The following is an 18,974-nucleotide window of genomic DNA, read 5'->3' on the forward strand; positions in this document are numbered from 1 at the left end:
CAAACACACCAATATTACAGCTGTATGCTCCTGAACCTGTTCTACAGATAAGATATTCCCACTGGTGTTGTGTTTGTAGCTCAGCGCCACTGTTTTAATATTCTCGTCACATTTGAGTAATGACCCCCTTGGGCTTGTCCCCGGCATTATGTTTTGTCATGTTTGTTACCACCCTGCTCTCTCCTTAAATTTAAGGTGCCATCTGTCAGTTTTGCACCCTGTTTGTGTGAGTGGCAGGTGCTCTTGAATCTGCCAACCACCTGGTGTGTACGCAGCAAAGAGCCTCCATCAGAACATGTCATTAGCTCTAACAGTACGCTTTATATATGAAATACAAACATGTTCACGTACCCTGCTTTGTTACAGCGCTTTGAAGATAAGGAAAGGAGAAATCAGTCAGCACCTTCAAAGAAAGTGTGACATGGTCACTGGTGGTGGTATTGTTGCAAATCATAAGGTTGGCCAACAGTCAAATTAAACTGTACAGAATATTGAGTGCTTACTCCTATAAATCAGCAGCCACATTTAGCTTCAAAACAAACAACTGCACAGAATTAAACAGTAAAAATGATTCATAACAGCTGTAAATCTATAGAGTGTTTCCAGAGGCCTGCAGCATCAATAATACTGCACTGGTACTGTGCATAGAACACACTATCATGGAAATGTGCGGTCAAGGTTGGTCAAGAGAAGGTTTGATGAGATGATGACATGAGTTGAGAGGCTAACACTCACCACAAATTACAGGAATTGCCCTTTATGTACTTCTACTGCATTATTTGCTTAATTATCAGGTTGTGTATAACCTTGTGAGTAGATGTTGTTACTATGACCAGAAAATGGATTCATGAACCTGATCAGCTGACTCATCACCATTCTCCAGTCTTGCTATTAGTGTTGCATTAATATAAAATGTGTTGCTGGCGATAAACGCATTCACACACCTTTAAAATGCAGAAATTTCATATGTGGCAATGTCCTGCATATGTCACATGTGGTTTCACTCAACTTCACTTATATGTAGTCTTCTTCATATATTTTGTATATCATGCTGGGTCCTTACAAGCCTAGAGTCAGACGCATTTGTTCTATATTTCACCTAGAAGATGAATGGCAATTTCAGCAGCACTGTCAAGTCAATTAGATCAGAGCTTCATGCCCACGGTTAATATAATAATTAGAGGGGAAACATTCCAGTGTGTAGATGATAAATGTGTCTGGAAACAAATATTTTTGTCTGTTTTCTTTTCCTCTAGGTTGAAGGCGAGGATGAGCAGAGACGTTTTGACGAGGGGAAAGCACGTTACCTCCAAAATAAAGAAAAAAGGCTGTCAGATAAGACGCGCGGGCAGTGACGCTGCCACTCAGAATTTAACACCTGCAGCAACAATACAATAACCCCACACAATATGTAGTATGAAGAAAACAAAGTAAACATTTTCTGCTTTATGATTATTGCTTTCTCTTGAACTTGAACCTGTGATTTTTTTTCCTGTGCTACACCAAAGTATCCACATATACTGTATATGTATGTAAGAGTACATAATATATTTTGGAGAGAATTTTAATGACGTATGAAGACTGTTTTTTTTTTTCGATCACTGTCTCCTGTCTCTGTGTAGAAGAGTACTATTTTGATTGTGGAAGATCTGAAGACTTAATTATCATGTCAGTTTAAAGTGATAATCTGAGCACAAGGAAACTGATGAATAAGCGAGTGAGTAATAATGAATAAAAGATCCAAGTGCTAGTCTGGGGCTCTCGCCTTGTGTCCTTGCTAGTTTGATGATGGTGATGTCATTGTCTTGGGCATGCCTTGGCACAGAGGGCACACGCTATCCATCTTTTCAGCACTGTGTCTTTCACAGAGAAATCAGGGGAGCTTGGGGGTTTTGACTCAACTTGCATCTCTCCCACATCACCCCCTCCCACTTCCTCTCTGCTCTCACCCTGCTTTGCCTGTCTATCACACTATGCCTTACCACACTCTCTTTTCCCTCTCCTCATTACGACCTCTTCTCATCCAATTCCATTCTCCCATAATGTTGCTTTCTTGCTCCTGAGTTTCTCTTTATTTACCTGTCTGTCTCCCTTGTACCCTCTTGTACCCATATTGTTCTCTTTGTCTCCAGATGACATTTGAGGATTCATCATTGTCTGATAAACAAACTGAAGTGGATAAAAAAAAAATGCCTCTATTAGTGTCTTTCCATTTGTCCTTTGTAAGTGCGTGTGTGCACAAGGTAAAATCAGAAAGATAAATTGGGCCAGTGAGAAATCAATATTACCATGGCCATTGCTATATGGCCATATAGCCATATAGCTATATAGTTAATGATCACAGACTGAACACTGTGATCATTAACCAGCCATAAATACCATGGTATTACATTTCTTTTTTTTATTTATTTTGCATTTTATTTCATTTTAGGCCAGAATCAGATTCATCAAGAGGTGTAGGTAGGGCTGCGCACTGGACGACAGGGACTAATTTCGGATCAAAACCAAAGTGAAACTGAAGATTATTAAAGTCCAATGTGGAAGCTCAGACAGTGACAAAAGTCTGAACATTTGTAAATTTTCTTTTCTTTGGACCTTGATTCCTCCTCATACTGCCTTTCTGACATGGACAGAAAATGATTTGTCATTGGATCATGAAGGTTATTGTTATTTTTTTCCTCTGTCCCTCCAGCCAGCAGAGTATGTGTGCTTTTCATTTCCCCCATGAAAATAAAGTTAGGCCCAAGCTGCACTGGGGGCTATATCTATTTTTAACCCTAGTTATGCAGAAGCGTCTTGTGAGAGGAGGCGAGCACAGGAAGGGAGAAGACGATACAGTGAGACAGTATGCATGTCATATGGTAAGACGAGACTTCTGAGAAATATGAACTCATTGAAAAGCATTCGCCATACGTACAGTATCATGACAATGTCATTATCTAAAATAGATGTTTCTCTTTCAGCTAGCAGCAACAGCAACAGTGTGCTTTTAATGAAGATAAATTATGTGTCCAACTGACATAAACCTACAGTATATATTTAATAGGTTAAAAACAGTGATACTGAATGAGGCTATATACCAAACTTGTTTTCTCACTGAGAATAACAGAAAAATTCGAATGAAAGACAAAATCTGATAACATATTTGCATGTCATATATAAATGAAAGCACAGCAGTGCTCTCAACGCTGTATACCCGTGCAGAGGCTACTTAGATGAATGATCCTCTGGTGCGGCACAAGAACCATTAAGTACTTTGAGCAAAGGATAAATGATAAAGCGAGGTGGTGCTCAGAAGACTTGGCTTTTATTCCTGAGTGGCCTTTGCATTTTCTGCTCGTTGTGCTCACAGCTCAAGAATCTCTCGTCAGTCATTTTCTTGCAGCGAGGCCTTGATTTCACACGTGAGACAAAACTCAGTAACCTGAACAATGTGCTGTTTGCACTTCATGGTCACGCTTGTAAATATGTCTGTCAATATTTGCATGAGACAATGTTTCTGCTAAGTTTGTTGGCAAAAGCTGCTGATGTGTAAGAACAAAAGACTTTAACAGCAAAATATCTGAAAAAAACTCTTCCTTGGAACATTTTCAAATAACTGAGTTATGAGCATCACATTCAACCATCCTGTGTAATCTGGGCTTGGAGCCAGCAGGGCTTTCCTCGCGGAGGAGTAGGTGATGGATCATGCTTTGTCTGGCTTGGAACCTCCCTTTTTGTTTTTACAGCCACAGTGGACCTTTTGGGGTGCAACTAAATTTGGCTAACTTTGAGTGTAAGGAACACAAACTTTGATGCACAGAGTGGTGGCCACCCTGGAAAAATTCAGAGAGCATATTGATAGGACATTGAAAACAGCATTAAGTATTAAAAAGATGCTGTCCCTGTGCCTACATATCTTGGAGCTGATGGTGGTAGTTGGGGCAGCCCAGTGACACTGAAGCCAGTGGGCGGGAATGCCTTCTGTTACTTTTTACTTCCAGGTCACCTAGCATCACACAAACTCAAGCTCCCTTGCCATGTCCAGTACTGATAATGGGTTTACTTGAGTCTAAAACAACATCAGTAACAGGTTACACCTGCATGCATCTTCATGACCAACACAAAATAACAAATTCCAGATTTTGTTACACAAATCAAATCACAAATTATTCAAACTAAGCTGGACTTGTTTTCCACAAGCCAACAGCCTAGCATTAATTGATGCCCATTGTAGTGTTGTAAATGGGTTGCTAATTCATGCACCCACTGAATCAGTCCTGACTCATTTTACCCTGACAAGTTAATAATGAACATACCAAAGACTCTGTGAAGTAAAGGTAGATTTGGGTGTGCTCCAGCAGAGCCACACTGTTCAAATGTAACACTGTTCTTCTCTAAAATTATGCTTTGGACACATTTGTTAATCCAATTGTGCCATTTACTTTGCACATGCCATCTCATTTTGTTCATTTCCTCTTCTTTGTTCTCTGTGTTTTTGCACACACACATGCATATTGGTTGCACGTATGCACGCACAGGCACACATATCGTGGTCTCTATTGTATCCCTTATTTGTTTCTAATGTTATTTTCAAGTGACTTGTGTGCTTTCCTGTAGTTTCCTCTGTTCCCTGTCTTTTTGTTTCAGTTACTGCCTGTCTTATTATCAAGACTTGCTTCCCCCTGTTTCTAGGCAGGATTGAAACCAGTTTAGACATTAGTGAGGTCCACTTTTTTTTCTTTAATGTTTCATATTAAAGATGCAGCACCTGCGCTCCAAGTAGAAGCCATAATATTTTAGAATTCCCAGTCTTTTTAGGCAAAAACCACCGAGAGCCACATACTGATTATCTGTTTTTGCTTCCTTTTCTTCATGTGACTGTGTGTCGTGCTCTCGCTAATGTCACCTGTGTCCAGTCAAAACATTATGCACATAGTTTAGCCTCTTTGCTCATCTGTTTACCTTCTGTTTGACCTCCTTGTACTTCTTCTGTTTTTCAAAAAGGATTAGAATGATCTTGGAAGTTTGTATCAGCTTTCATTAAGCTCACTTGTAGTTAGATTTGTCTGTGATGTATCTATTCAGCTCTTCTCTCCCATGAATCATAACACAATCAGCTTCTCTTCTTTTATCATGTTTGAAATCTTCTCCGGGTGTTTTTTATCAAATGTGCCTTTTCTTCTGCTACTGCTGTTTGAAGTTTTGAGAAAACCTAACACAGACAAGGAGACTCAGTGAATGTAGAATCATTCCCTTACCAAACCTTTACAAAATAAAACATGTACACAATGTAGTGTTTACACAGTTATAGTTCTTTACTCTTTATCCACGCACTGTGTGCAAATGTTTTATGAGCTGTAAGTGAACCGATTTAGCTGTAACTTTTGCTATTTCTTTCTTTCTTTTACCTGGTCAAGAAATGCAGTCAAAGCAGTTTTTATATTCACAGGTTCAATGTGAAATGGTGAAATTCCCTTTGCTTGGAATAGCAAATGGTTGTTGCCTATTCCAATTTAAAAACGAATAGTCATTTTTAATCAACTTGGAATAGGCTGCTTAAATTACCTCCAGTTGAAGTCAAGAATTCAGCCACATCTCTAGAAACAGTTAGTAAAATCCAACAGGGTGAGCAACATGGGTGCTCAGTCAGCCAGGCAGGCTTTATATGAAATCTCCAGTTTTTCCCAGTAAAATAGAATTATTTTGTGATGATTTTCTGGATCACAGTCTCCTAAAACCTGGTGCTTTACACAGCAACCATGATCTGCAACAGTAGCACTGAAACTAGTGAAAGAAATTGTAGCAAAAACTAATTATACAGCTAAGCTGTGTAAAATTACAATTTTGGCAAGCTTAGCTACTGCTCTTCTAAAATGAAATGTTTTAATTTTCCAATGCCTCAGTGAGCATTATATTATGCAGCAGCGCAGGAAGCAAGGCAGGCCAAGCTTTTTCTGCATGATAAATCACTGTTTTTGATTACTTGCTCTTATGATTTGCTTGTATAGACATACTTGTCAAACAGAAGTACAACATGAGGACCTATATATTGACTTGTATTGATATAGTAGCAAAGATAATACTTTATCTGTCCCAAATCCAAATAAATATAAATATATATAAAATATATTATTATTTATGCTCTTTTATGGGAATTTTATGAAATTCTCAGTTGGTGAAAAAAAACCCCCACTACAGCTGCAAGGATTGCATTTTAATTTAGCAGATTATAGTGCAACAGAAACAACACAGTCTGGATAATAAATCTGAGAAATGTTAACTATTTGATGGAGTATATGCCTGTGCAAAGGCAAGACTAAGAAAAATAAAGCTGGTCCAAAATAAATACTTCAAATACAACATGACTACCTTTTAACAATAAACTACCAGTTTAAAATGTGACTAAATTGTGAGCCATATACATATAGGTGCTCTAAGTGGTGACTGGATTAGCTGTGAAGAAATCCTTACTCAGTGTCTGGAGAAGCTTTTTTTAAAACGTACTTCATCACTGAACAGTCTGGCTGTGCCCTGCACGGGCAGCTCCCAGGTGTGGTTTTGTGTATCTGTTTTAATGAATGGGAAGCTGTGCACTGCTGTTCAGACCATCCGGTGAATAAATGAAAAATAATCTTTATAGTGGCAAAAACCAGGGAAACAGGGACCTCTGTGTCTCTTCTCTCATGTAGGGCCTATCAGTTTTCTCACTGGGTACAATCTTCACCCTGCGGGAGGAAAGCCGCTCTTACAGAATCATCCAAGGAAGGAGGCTTACGTAACAAGTCGTATAATGTCAATTAAAAGACCCATTTAAAAAGGAGCATGAATGGCATGAAGGAAAAAAAAGAGCATCAGCGAGATATAAATAACAGAAGATCCATCAGAAAAGTCTTAAGAATGACGACATTTATTAGATTTCGTGCATGTTTTCACACTCAACTGTAGTAAGCTATTAAAACAATGCCCTTTCTGTTTGCACTGCATCAGATCTTTATTTTAACTCATTCAAATGAGACCTTTGATGAAAGTAAGCTCTTGATGTTCTTTCAGAGGTTGCAGGGCCTGTAAAAAAAATCAAAGAAAATGTTCAGCACGCAACAGCAGCTCTGCTCTGCTAAAATACCGACCTATTTTTCCATGAATTATTTCTTATTGCGGTTCACTCCCACGACCACGGAGCGTCTGCACGAGAACGAGCCAACGCTGTCGGGAGCGCGCAGCAGTCATGCCTCATCCGTCGCTCGCCTCGTCAGTGTTGGAAAACAGAAGAAGAATTTTGCCTTTTAGCTAAAATAAACCGTTTTATTTTAGTTCTCGTGCTATCGCTCGACCGCCCGCTTCGTGGAAAAGAAAGTGACATATTTTGCCAAACTACTCGATAATTTATCTCCCCCCCTCCACAGTCAGCGAGACAAAAGAGGGCAATAAGATAAAAGAGGAGTGCAGCTGTGGTGATGTGCCGTTTCGGGTTCTCATCCTTCATTTCGCAGGTCATTCCTCTAACCTGATGCTGTTGATACTCCCGACGCTGTTCAGTTCAGGGATGGGAATGCTTTGGAAGCCACTTCAACGGACCTGAAGCCATGACCGACAGAGTCTTCATCCCCCGGAAACAACGAGCAGTCAGGAGCCTCAACATTTCGTGAAAGGTAAGCCAAGACCCGCACAGCTGGTTATAATTACGTCAGACTCGCCGGTGATTAGCGTAGGTGTACAAAAACAAACAAAACAAAAAACAAAACAAAAAACAAGGAGAACAACAGAGCTCCATCCAAACAGGTGGTGTCCTGCAGCAGGAACAGGTGATACTAAAAAGTGTATTTCTGGATTTATGAATCGAAACGTGACATTCCTGTGGACCCGCAGTACAGAACTGACCTATAGATCGAGGATTTTATTGGTATTAAAACGCTTGATAGACAAATGCGGATGGAGAAGTGACCTAATTGAAAGATGGAATGACAATTATTACGATGGCTACTGTCAACTATTATACAGCAGCACACTAACTTAACAGAGCGAGCAGCTTTTAGGCCTACAGTAAATCTATGTGATGTAAGTGTGGTAATTAGTGCACATTGGCGCTGATTGACAAGAAACGCATCAGTAAAAGGGACAGTAACCTAGATACAGTACTTGTGCAGGCACAAGGTTGAACTTAAACAATACTGAACACTGGTTTTCACACGCCTGCAGAGAGCATGTAAACTTCCTTAGGCAATTTTTAAAATGTTCTGTGCGAAATTAACATAATTTAAGCTGTGCTCTGCATGTCTGCTCTTTGTTTTAGTTTGTGAAATCTCATGCATTTCGTGTGCTTTTACAGACATTTTGTTTAAACAAAAGCTGTATATAACTGTACAGTATATATACACTGGTTTCCAAATCTAAAAAAATAAGCCTAAATAATATATATATATTGTTTTTTGTGTTTGTGAGACATAGTGTTGTGACACAATGGCTTAACTAAGTAAAAGCAATTAATCAGTAAACCTGATTTATAGCGTTGTTTTCCTCCCAAGTCATTTATTCAACACTTTATATAATTAAGCTTTAAGACAAAAAACCCCTACATTTTTTGTTCTTTTTCATAAGATTCTTACCAGAGCCATAACTTTGAACAAAAGTGGCCCTATACTTTAAACATGTGCAGTCCAATATATATTAAATATACAACAGCATTACCAGTGTAGGTTTGCTCTACAGCCCCTGATATCGAGAGAGAACTGGCAGGAATCTGATGACATTCTTTCAAATGCTATTTTAATACACTATCCAAAGGAGATAATTATTAACCGAGGAGCTATTGCATGCTGTCAAAGGTCAGAAAGTGGCCATGCAAGCCAATGATCACTTTTACTGCCCAGAGAAACTGCTGTAGCCTGCATGTGACAGTTACTTCTACACCACAAAACCTCACAACAGATCTCAGTGTTTCGCAGGGCATGTGTGACATTTTGTTTGTCACACGTTCGGCTCTGTCATTTTGTGACCGTGCTAGCCCGTGTTCACACTATTCTATTTTTTACTCGCCCACAACACGTTGACCGCCTTTCCCCACACCATTATATGGTAATGGAACGTCGTGATTAATGGCAATGACGATAGCGTGTAACAGTAATGAGCTTTTCTTGCTGCTTAATTTTGCTTATACAAGTGTATTGCGTAGCTTTAATCTACCACCTGATTCACTTAAACTGCCATAGATGCCTGTTTTTAAGAAAAACACTAGTTCTGCTACCATATGGTGCCCAGTGATCCTGCTCCAGTCATAGCTGGAGGTAGCTTAACATAAACTGGAAGAAAGCCTCAAGGGTTGCATTTGTAATGGAAAATTCAGCTCCTTACTCTGTGACAAGCTGGCCACCCAGCTAAGACCAGTACTCACAAATGTCTCAGGAACATCAAACAGCACACCGGAGTAATCTTTTATCACACTGGTGTGCTGTTTCAGTCTGGGAAGCTTACTTTTTGTATTGACCGCATGTCGTTTTGAAGAATATAGTGTCAAGCTTGACTTGAATAGATGGTCATAAGCTAGAGAAAATGGCACATCTTCTATTCTGTCCTTGATTTGTCCATTTTCTAAATGCAAGCAAAGTGGTCTCAACTGGCTTAATCCTCTTAAATCAGTTTTATTCACTGAATCCAAATAAATAAAACTGAATATAAATAAAAGTAATGATTTCTTTGTTCATACCCACCGCACACAATGCAACCAAAAACCACAGTGGTCTTATTCTATTGATTAGTTCACTTTTATTGATTTTTTTTTTTTTTTTTAATAGATACATGATCTTAGCTTACCTTGGCAGGAGGATCAAAGGTCAAGGGCACAAAGCACCTCTGGGCCTTCCTATTTTCTGCTGACTGGAGCTGGCAGCCTTTCACTGGCTTGGTTTAGAGACTTCATGCGAAGAGGGCTGGCACAGTGGCTAGAATCTGGTTAGAGAGCCGGCTGCCAACTAGCTCTGCCACCCTGCTGTGCATTAGTGAAATGCTGTGATTAAGTGGAAGGGGTATGTGCTTAGAACATGTTATCATCGTTGTTTCAGTGCTTGAGTATATGTACTTGCATATTTCTTGTCTGTAGTTTTGCCTGTAAGTATCTTCAGACTGACACTATGGAGTGTTGCTGACTACAGGATTTTATACAGATATTTGGCTTCAAACTGTTTTTCATACATACTAGGGAAGCTGTGACTCAAGAGTTATATAGACCTGTAGTATCCTTAGTTAAGACTCGAACACCAAGTTTCATATGTGTGAGAGCGTTTGTGTAAATGGGTGTAAATCTTGATTCTGAGTTCCACATGGAATCAATGTTCTAATTTATGTATCAACTTGAAAATCTTTTTATCCCTACACCGCAACCTTCTACACATATAAATTGTTCTGGTTTGCGTTGAACAGACATATAGTTCAATTTTTTTTGGAGGTGCACATAAGGTTACATAGAAGGTTGTGGCATAGGGTTTAAATGGGGTTGTGGTTATTGCGTAAGTTACAACATAGCTCTGATGTAGAGGTATAATTCACATGTAACCCCAAAAGACTGAAGCAAAATGGTGGCATACATTAGTACCAAAGCTCTGGGGAAATTGATCTAAGTAATTCTTATTTTTCCAGTGTTTTTACCCTTAATCATCACATCATATCAATTTGGAATATAAATGTTGTATGATATACCTGCTTCAGCCTTTAAAAAATGTGATATATTTAGAATGAGACTCAAGTCTTAATTACTTCCATATATCTAAATGAGTATAGTCTTTTAAAAACATATTTTTTTAAATGTATATTTCAATTTATGATGTATGTCTTTCATATATATATATTAGATATTAATAATGAAGTTGTTATGCAGCATGTAAAGAAAGACATTCAGTCTGGTGCCTAACGTGATAGTGCTTATCTCATAAAGACATAATGGCTTGTCAGGTGTTGTTAGCTAATGGGTGCCATGTTGAAAACAGCTGGTTACTGTGGTCAAAGGGTTTTGCTTGTGGTGAGAAAGCTATACACTCAGAAAACACTTTATTAGGTACACTTTGCTAGTACTGGGTTTGACTGGTCTGCTGGTGACTGTGGAGGCCATTTTAGTAAAGTGAATGTTGTTCTTGTCATGTTCAAGAAACCAGGTTGATTTGATTTGAACTTAGTAACATGGCATGCTGTCTTGTTTAATGCAGTCATTAGAAGTTTGGTTCACTGTGATCATAAAGCGATCAGGAACAATACTCAGATAGGTTGTCACACTAAAACAATACTAAGTTGATACCAGTGCCCAAAGTTTACGAAGAAAATATCTTCCACATCATTACACCACTGCAAGCAGCCTTAATCACTGATTCAACGAACCTACCATGCGAATGTTACAGGAACACATTGGCCACCTTCCCATGCTCCGTTATATGGTAGTTGATGCCATCATTATTGATATTGATGATAATCTTTAACTCTTATGATATTTTTTAGATGCTTAAGTTTGCTTATACAAGTTTAAAACTGATAATGTGATGCATGGCTTTAATTACTTGATTAGCTTAAACTGCCATAGATGCCTGTTTTCAAGAAAAACACTAGTTCTGCTGCCATATGGTGCCCAGTGATCGTGCTCCAGTCATAGCTGGAGGTAGCTTAACATAAACAGGAAGAAAGCCTCAAGGGTTGTATTTGTAATGGAAAATTCAGCTCCTTACTCTGTGACAAACTGGCCACCCAGCTAAGACTAATACTCACAAATGTCTCAGGAACATCAAACAGCACACCAGCGTGATCTTTTATCACACTGGTGTGCTGACACAGGCAACATTTTTCCATGTTTTTCTATTGTCCAGTTTTTGAGCCCTTGCTCAGTTTCCTGTTGTCAGCAAATAGAAGTGGCACTTTGTCTGTTCTGTTGCTGTAGCCCAGCTGTTTCAAGGTTTGACGCGTTGTGTGTTCAGAGACAGTCTTCTGCATACCTCTCTTGTAACAAATAGTTGACTTAGTGTTGCCTTCCAATCAGCTCAAAGCTGTCTGGCCACCGTCCTTTAACCTCTGGCATCGACAAGGTATTTTCCCTTGGAGAACTGCCAATCACTGGATATTGTCTCTTTTTTGAACCATACTTGGTAAACCATGGTGATGGTTGGGAAGGGAAAGTAGATCAACAATTTCTTAAGCTGCTTTAAAACATTTCTAACAGTCAGTTATGGTTTCTCCTTTGGTTGGGATGTGAACGCACTGTTAAAGTAAGTACTCCTGTAATGGCTTTTAGCAACAAGAGGTACAGAGAGATTACAAATTTTAGCCTCTTTCTAAACACAGAAACTCTCTCCTCACCTTCACTGATTTTCAAAATTTCGCTTCTGGCTGCCCCATAAAACTTCCATTCAGTCTTATAGGCATTAGGCATCAATTGGAATTCCTGTCAGCTTTGTCACATTTAATAAACATCATACTGTATGTGCCTTCCTCTAAGGAGCTTTGAGAGCTTCTGCAAGTTGTCTTTTGACATATTGTTCTTATACTTTGCTAAAAAATAATACGATAAAAATCCCCCTGATTTTTATCTATCTACCTACTCAAGTCTTAATTACTTCCATATATCTAAAGTAGTATAGTCAATTAAAAGCAAATTTTATATATATATATATATATATATATATATATATATATATATATATATATATATATATACACACACAAAATAAAATTATATTTTTAGATATTAATAATGAAGTTGCTATGCAGCATGTAAAGAAAGACAAAGCTACATCACCACTACTATATCCGCGTGGTTACCCCTCATCAGTTTGTCTGTCTGTATTTGGAGGTCCCTCAGGATCTTAGCTCAGTCATTTTCACCCACCCTATGGGGTGTGTCCCATTTTGACCGAGGGACTTCCATTCCAAACTCGGCACAGATGTGCCTGTATACTATGCCAGCCACTTGGTTTTGGCATTCCATGCATGCCCTGTCTGCTAGCATCTTGCAGTCTCAAGACAGTCTCAGTGTGCTGGATTTGGGGTAAAACCCTTCATGCATAGTCAGGAGCTTCCTTGTCTTGATTTTGGTGGCTTCCTCCTTTGGCCAGCATATATCCCAGCAGAGTACATGACCACCGGCAAAGCGTAGGTGTTGATTACCACGATCTTGGTTTTATTGTTCAGTTGATTCTTTAGGACTTACGTGACCCTCTGCAGATGTCAATGTCAACCATGTGGAGAGGAGATGGTTGACAGTTGCTCCATTTCATAGTCGGTATCCATAGCCAGTCTTGTCAGTGATTTAACTTAGGGGGTTCTGGGGCAGAGCGTCTCCCTGGTAAATCCCACACTTGATGGTGAGGGTCCTATGAGTGTTTTAGAGTCCTGTTAATCCTGTATAGCTCTAGATATTCCACGATCCATGTGTGGAGTATTGAGTCACGGGCTTTCTTTTATCAATCCAGGTCATGCTTAGGTTGGTGAGGCTGGTCTTGCAATCTCGAGCAACAATTCTGTCCACCAGTAGCTGATGTTTTGCACCTCTGGTATTCCTGTTGATTCCTTTCTGTGTCCCACTCATGTATTTGTTGTTGCCATGTGCTTGTTCATCTTAGCCACTATGAGGCCTGACAAGGGCTTCTATGTGGTACTGAGGAAGGTTAATAGCTGGTAGTTGGGACCAGTCCGTTCTGAAGATCCTTTGGAAGTAGGACTGTTCGGCATTCAGTTGGCCTTTCCAGGTGTTTCTTGTTGATTAGCAGCTGGTTCATTTGTACTGACAGATGCTCATGGAGTACAGTCAACTTCAGGGTCTGGTACGGTCCAATTCTTTATGCTGCAGACCTGTTCTTGGATGTCTGCCACTGTGATGGTTACTGATCCCTGTTCAGAGAGGTTGTTGTGGTCTGCTCTTAGATCCACTAGTCACTGAGCTTTGCCGTTATGGCTGCGTCCTTCTCCCTTCCAGTACTTCTCATCTACAGCCTTGGTGGTACTGTTCTTATGTTGTTTCCCTGCTACCAAGAGCACACCTTGGATGATTCAGTAGAGTACAGCTGTTTTATTCTGCCTTCTATCTCTCTGGCTCTTCAAGTGGCTGGCCAAGGCTGTGAGTCTTTGTTTTGAAGTTTCCAAGGCCTCAGGCATGGACACCTTGCTGTACTTCTTAGCATCTGCATCTTTCTCCAGCTCCAATAGTTGGCTAACTTCCCTCCATGCTACCTTGATGTTGGCGTCTTGTCTTCTTCTCCATGGAGCAGATGACTTCTAGTAGACCTTCAGAGGGTACTTCACTTAATTTTGGTAACCAGCTCCGGAGGTTCCAGGTTTCCAGCTTCGCTATGATCCACCATGACCTGACTTCCTGGCCCCCCCTTGCTATAGCATTTGTGTTGTACCTCATCAATCTCCAGTTGTGATAGCAGTTTGTTCTTCTGAATGTTGGAACACTGAGCTACTAGTTTTTTCACCATGAGTGTGGATGCTGGGTATCGAAGATTCCAGAGGTTTCACATTCTCTTTATGTAACCTCTTCCACTGGGGTTACTTGCATAGTAGCATTCCAACAACACTCTGCTCTCATCTCTTCCCCACTTATACCTTCTTGTTCCAGTAGCCCACTTCTCATCAGTGTGTCCTGGTTCCTCAACAGCTGATGTACATATTTATAAGATTGGGCAGCTCAAAGTTTTTTCTGGTAAAATTACTCTTTGGGGAAAAAATGTAATTGGGGATGGGGGTAATTTTGCAACATTACTCTCTTTCCAACATTACTCTCTTTTTTTTTTTTTTAGTATTCAGCAACACAAATATAAAAAGTTATTTCCTCAAATATTTTTGTATTCATGAAGTCCAGCAAATTTCCACTTCCATGTTTTATGGTTGTTACCCTGCAGTCATTCTGGCAGTCTTGCTCAGGTCCATGGCAAACATGCTGATTTGCATGTAAGCACATTGATTTTGGTTTCATTTGACCAAAATGTGGTTTGAATACTCATTCACATGTTCTCTTTTTTTTTTGGCAAAGTTTAATCATGTATATTTGTGAGCAGTCATTTTCTTTTTGGATGTCGTCCACAGCCGTTCATGACTTCATGAATGTGTGCTTTGCATTGTGTGAGCCATTTCTAAAACATCAGTTTCCAGTTGTGCCAAAATAGAAGAGCTTATCCATATGTCATAGTGAATTCAGCTTGGTGATTAGAATGGCCATGTACATTCTGTTACTGGGATATGGATCTTCCTTTACCAGTGCTACCCAATTTTGCTATGTTGCTTCTTATATTTAATAGCCTAATGATACTCTTACCCTCTCCCTCGGTTATGAGGTCTTGGAGTCACGTTTCCAATTTGTTACCTTGTGGAGATTGCATTTGACATAAACCAAGACAACCTGCCTAAAAGCTTTGTTTTCTTGTGTCTTATCAGTTGTTAATATATTCTTAAATTATATTTCTCCAGGTTGAATTGCAAACATATTTAATAATAAATGCATTCAATACTAAATAGTGACACCTACAGTATAAATAAATCATATTTTGGAATGATATGAGAGTAGTGTAGATAGTTATCTACCATAATTTAGGTAGGTTTATTCATTTATAATGCATAAATGCATTAATGGAAATTAATGTGCCTTTATGAAGCATAACATTATGACGACTGACAAGTAAAGTGAAAAACACTGATTATCTCTTCATCATGGCACCTAAACATACAATCAAGTGATACAGTATGTTATAAGTTGATGTGTTGGACAAGTTTTTAGTGAGTTTTACAAGGGTCAGATTGTGTTGACTGGGACAGAGCATCTCCAAAACTGCTGCTCATTTGTGGTGTTTCCAGTCTGCAGTGGTCAGTATCTATCAAAAGTGGTCCATGGAAGGAACAGTGGTGAACCAGTGACATGATCATGAAAGGCCAAGGCTCATTGATGCATATGGGGAGCAAAGGCTGGCCCATGTGGTCCAATACAACAGAGAAGCTGCTGTAACTCAAATTTCCCCCCAAAACGTTCATGCTGGTTCTAATAGAAAGTTTTCTGAATGCACAATACATCGCAGTTTGTTGTGTATGATGCTGCATAGCCTACTGCAGGAAAAGCATTCCTGCTGACTTTAATTTCAAAGTAAAGGAGCTGTAATCTGTAAGCGTCATTGATGTAATATTAAATGGTGAGGGTTGCAGTGCACTGGGTAGAGCAGTACTGTCTAACAGAGCAAAATGTTTTCCTCTCTCACAGCTCCAGGGATGAATGGCTGGTCTGGCAGTAGGACCCCATGCATCACACCTGTCAGCAGGGAGCTTTTAAAAGTGGCCCACTCCCTGGTTTATGTGAAGCTAAGAGATATGGGTCAGCATCACACATGCATTGCAGCTCTCAGTTTGCACCGCACACACACTGACATTGTGCTGATGAGCATGGTTAGATGCATCCTTGAAAATCATCATGTTCCTTGGAACATTTTTCGATGCAATTATTCGTCTGATCTCATTTAGACACACTGTCATCTATTCTGGCCTTTGTTTTAACAGATAAATCTTTCTTAATGTCTGCCAAAATGTGTCTGGGCAACCTTGTCTCCTCTTCTCTCTGTATCTCAGCTGATTATAGTTTCAGATGAAGAATAAAAAAAAGTGTTTGGTCCTTTTTTTTTAGTAGTCCAGAATATGACTCATGTGTAAAGTGATAAGTTAGTCATCCAGCAGAAAAAAAGCACTGTTCTTCATACAGCAGTTTCACAAGGCCACCACAAAGTATTTCTACGAATGTCTTTGACAGAGAAACTGTGGTAATAAATGTGTAATATATATTCAAATATACACATAATATCGTGGTAGCAAGCACTATAGTGCATAATATGTGTACACTATTAGCATTTATTCAGTCTGGCTAATATTTCTCCATTTTCTCAATAAGGATGCAGATTTAATTATCTTGTGTATTACTCAACATTTCTAAGCTAGATAGTCATGTCTTCTAACTAATAACTCTAAATACTAACATATTTAAGCAGTTTGCATATTTAACTGTTTTTTGTTACTTTATTACCTGTATATATTGTAGCACTAAAGGTTATCTCACCAGTTTGCTTGAGTGAGACAAGAGGGAAGCCAGTGTACTCCAAGTGATGGTCCCAAGCCCGGGTAAATGGGGAGCATTGTGTCAGGTAGGACATCTGGTGTAAAATCGTGGCTGAAACATGCAGGTTATAATGAGTGAGATTTCGGATCGGTTGGTTGGTCAGTTAACACAATATTGGAAACAACATCACTTGGAAGATACTCAAAAGTACCATACCCATCAATGAGGATTGAAGCTAACTTGTTTTTAATGCCACCATTAATAGCAGATTGATGGGAAATTAGGTAAGAACATCACATTGAGGGTGTCAGTGTAACACACTGAGGTGGTGATTCTTTGTGGGACAGTGAAGTGATTCTTCACATTTGCCTGAAAACTGTTAAAGGGTATTGGCTGTACATGAAGATGTGACAGCCAGTGGCTCCCTTTGCTGTTTTTCATCCTTGTTGAATAAGCAAGTAGTATTTACAATTACAGACGACACAAGATTTAATAAAGAACAGCACACCTTCAGAACTCTGTCGTGTATATACAGTATTCTGTATATCCTCAAACTGTTGTTGGTTTGAGCAACATATTGTATCATGATAGTGTTATATCATATTGTGGGTTACTCTGCAATTTCTACCCCTAGAGAGATTTTTCTACTGTGAGAGAACACAAGACTCCAGTGGGATGAGAAAGGCAGACCCTGTGTTAACAGCAGTGATCACTGGTGCTCAAACTCAGTTAAACAAGATGGAAAATATTTACCACCTGTGGTCGTGTTTTTTATTTTTTTATTTTTTTATTTTTTTGAGAGCTCACTCGTGTGTTTTCCTCTGCTGTTTATATTAATCTGGATACAAATTCATAATATGGGCTACAGGTGTAGAAGGCACTGCAGAGAGGGATTAAAGAACATGACCAGGGCACATTTACAGTTACTGTCATACTGTAATTATGATTACGCTATAAAACCTTGCATTGCATAATGGGGAAAAAAAGATTGTAAAATAATTAAATTAATTATTAAAATACAGGATATATTTTTATGTTTTCTGATCTTTATTGTTTTAGTGCTATGATGAACTAGACACTCATTTTAACAACTCATCATTAAGTATCTTGGTATTAGAGAGAGTCTTTGCGTCATGTGTATGTATTTTCTCTTGTGTACACTGAGACTAATTTGGCTTTGAGGCCTGAGGGACTGTGGTTGATCGAGCTGATCGTTTCACTCTGGTTAGGAAGCTTGTCAGTCAAGCATTTGGATAAAACCAGTGCTACAAATACTACGACTGCTACCACTGCTGTTCCTGCTATACCTCTAAATACTCCTTTAACAACCACAACATGCATACACAAACTTATACATGGTGCTACACAAGCCCAACACTGAGACCAAGGTTTCGAGCTTTTGTAAATAGCAGATTGAACTACAGTAAAACTACAGTACGTGGTAACAGTAGAACCAGCAGTAATAATACTAATAGCATTTTCTTTAGTCATATTATGTTTACTAATAATTATTTGGTTTCTTTTTTTTAATTTGTATTTCATATCAGTGTATTAAGTAAAGGTTCAGGGTAGGGCACTTTGAGCACCTTTAAATAGGATGTCAAGAGAATTGTTTCAAGTACTTTAAATTGCACTGCATTTTACCCACATTGTACAGGGTGGGCCATTTATATGGATACACCGTAATAAAATGGGAATGGTTGGTGATATTAAAGTCCTGTTTGTGGCACATCAGTGTATGTGAGGGGCAAACTCCTCAAGATGGGTGGTGACCATGGTGACCATTTAGAAGTCAGCCATCTTGGATACAACTTTTGTTTTTCAATAGGAAGAGGGTCATGTGACACATCAAAATTATTGGTAATGTCACAAGAAAAACAAGGGTGTGCTTGGTTCCAATGTAACTTTATTCTTTCATGAGTTATTTAAAAGT

The 18,974-nt window shown here is 39.1% G+C and overlaps 2 protein-coding genes across 7 annotated transcripts in view; both read left to right on the forward strand.

Annotated features, from left to right (window-relative positions):
• Positions 1–12,608, forward strand: part of acot7 (acyl-CoA thioesterase 7) — a 76,755-nt gene extending 64,147 nt beyond the window's left edge. For 4 of the 5 annotated variants that reach the window (XM_085145150.1, XM_085145151.1, XM_085145148.1 and 1 more), the window contains one exon: positions 1,257–1,411. In XM_085145150.1, the coding sequence (XP_085001276.1) occupies positions 1,257–1,355 (99 nt within the window). In that variant the 3' untranslated portion in view covers positions 1,356–1,411. Of the gene's footprint in view, positions 1–1,256 lie in introns of all 5 variants that reach the window. The other variant, XM_085145147.1, reaches the window with a different exon arrangement.
• gpr153 (G protein-coupled receptor 153) overlaps positions 7,496–18,974 on the forward strand; it is a 33,858-nt gene continuing 22,379 nt past the window's right edge. Inside the window, exon 1 of one of the 2 annotated variants that reach the window (XM_085145145.1) lies at positions 7,496–7,631. The gene's annotated coding sequence lies outside the window, so the exon portion shown is untranslated. Of the gene's footprint in view, positions 7,632–7,675; positions 7,785–18,974 lie in introns of those variants that run through there. The other variant, XM_085145146.1, reaches the window with a different exon arrangement.

The sequence above is a fragment of the Neolamprologus multifasciatus genome, chromosome 20, assembly GCF_963576455.1.
Source record: "Neolamprologus multifasciatus chromosome 20, fNeoMul1.2, whole genome shotgun sequence".
Taxonomy (NCBI): domain Eukaryota; kingdom Metazoa; phylum Chordata; class Actinopteri; order Cichliformes; family Cichlidae; genus Neolamprologus; species Neolamprologus multifasciatus.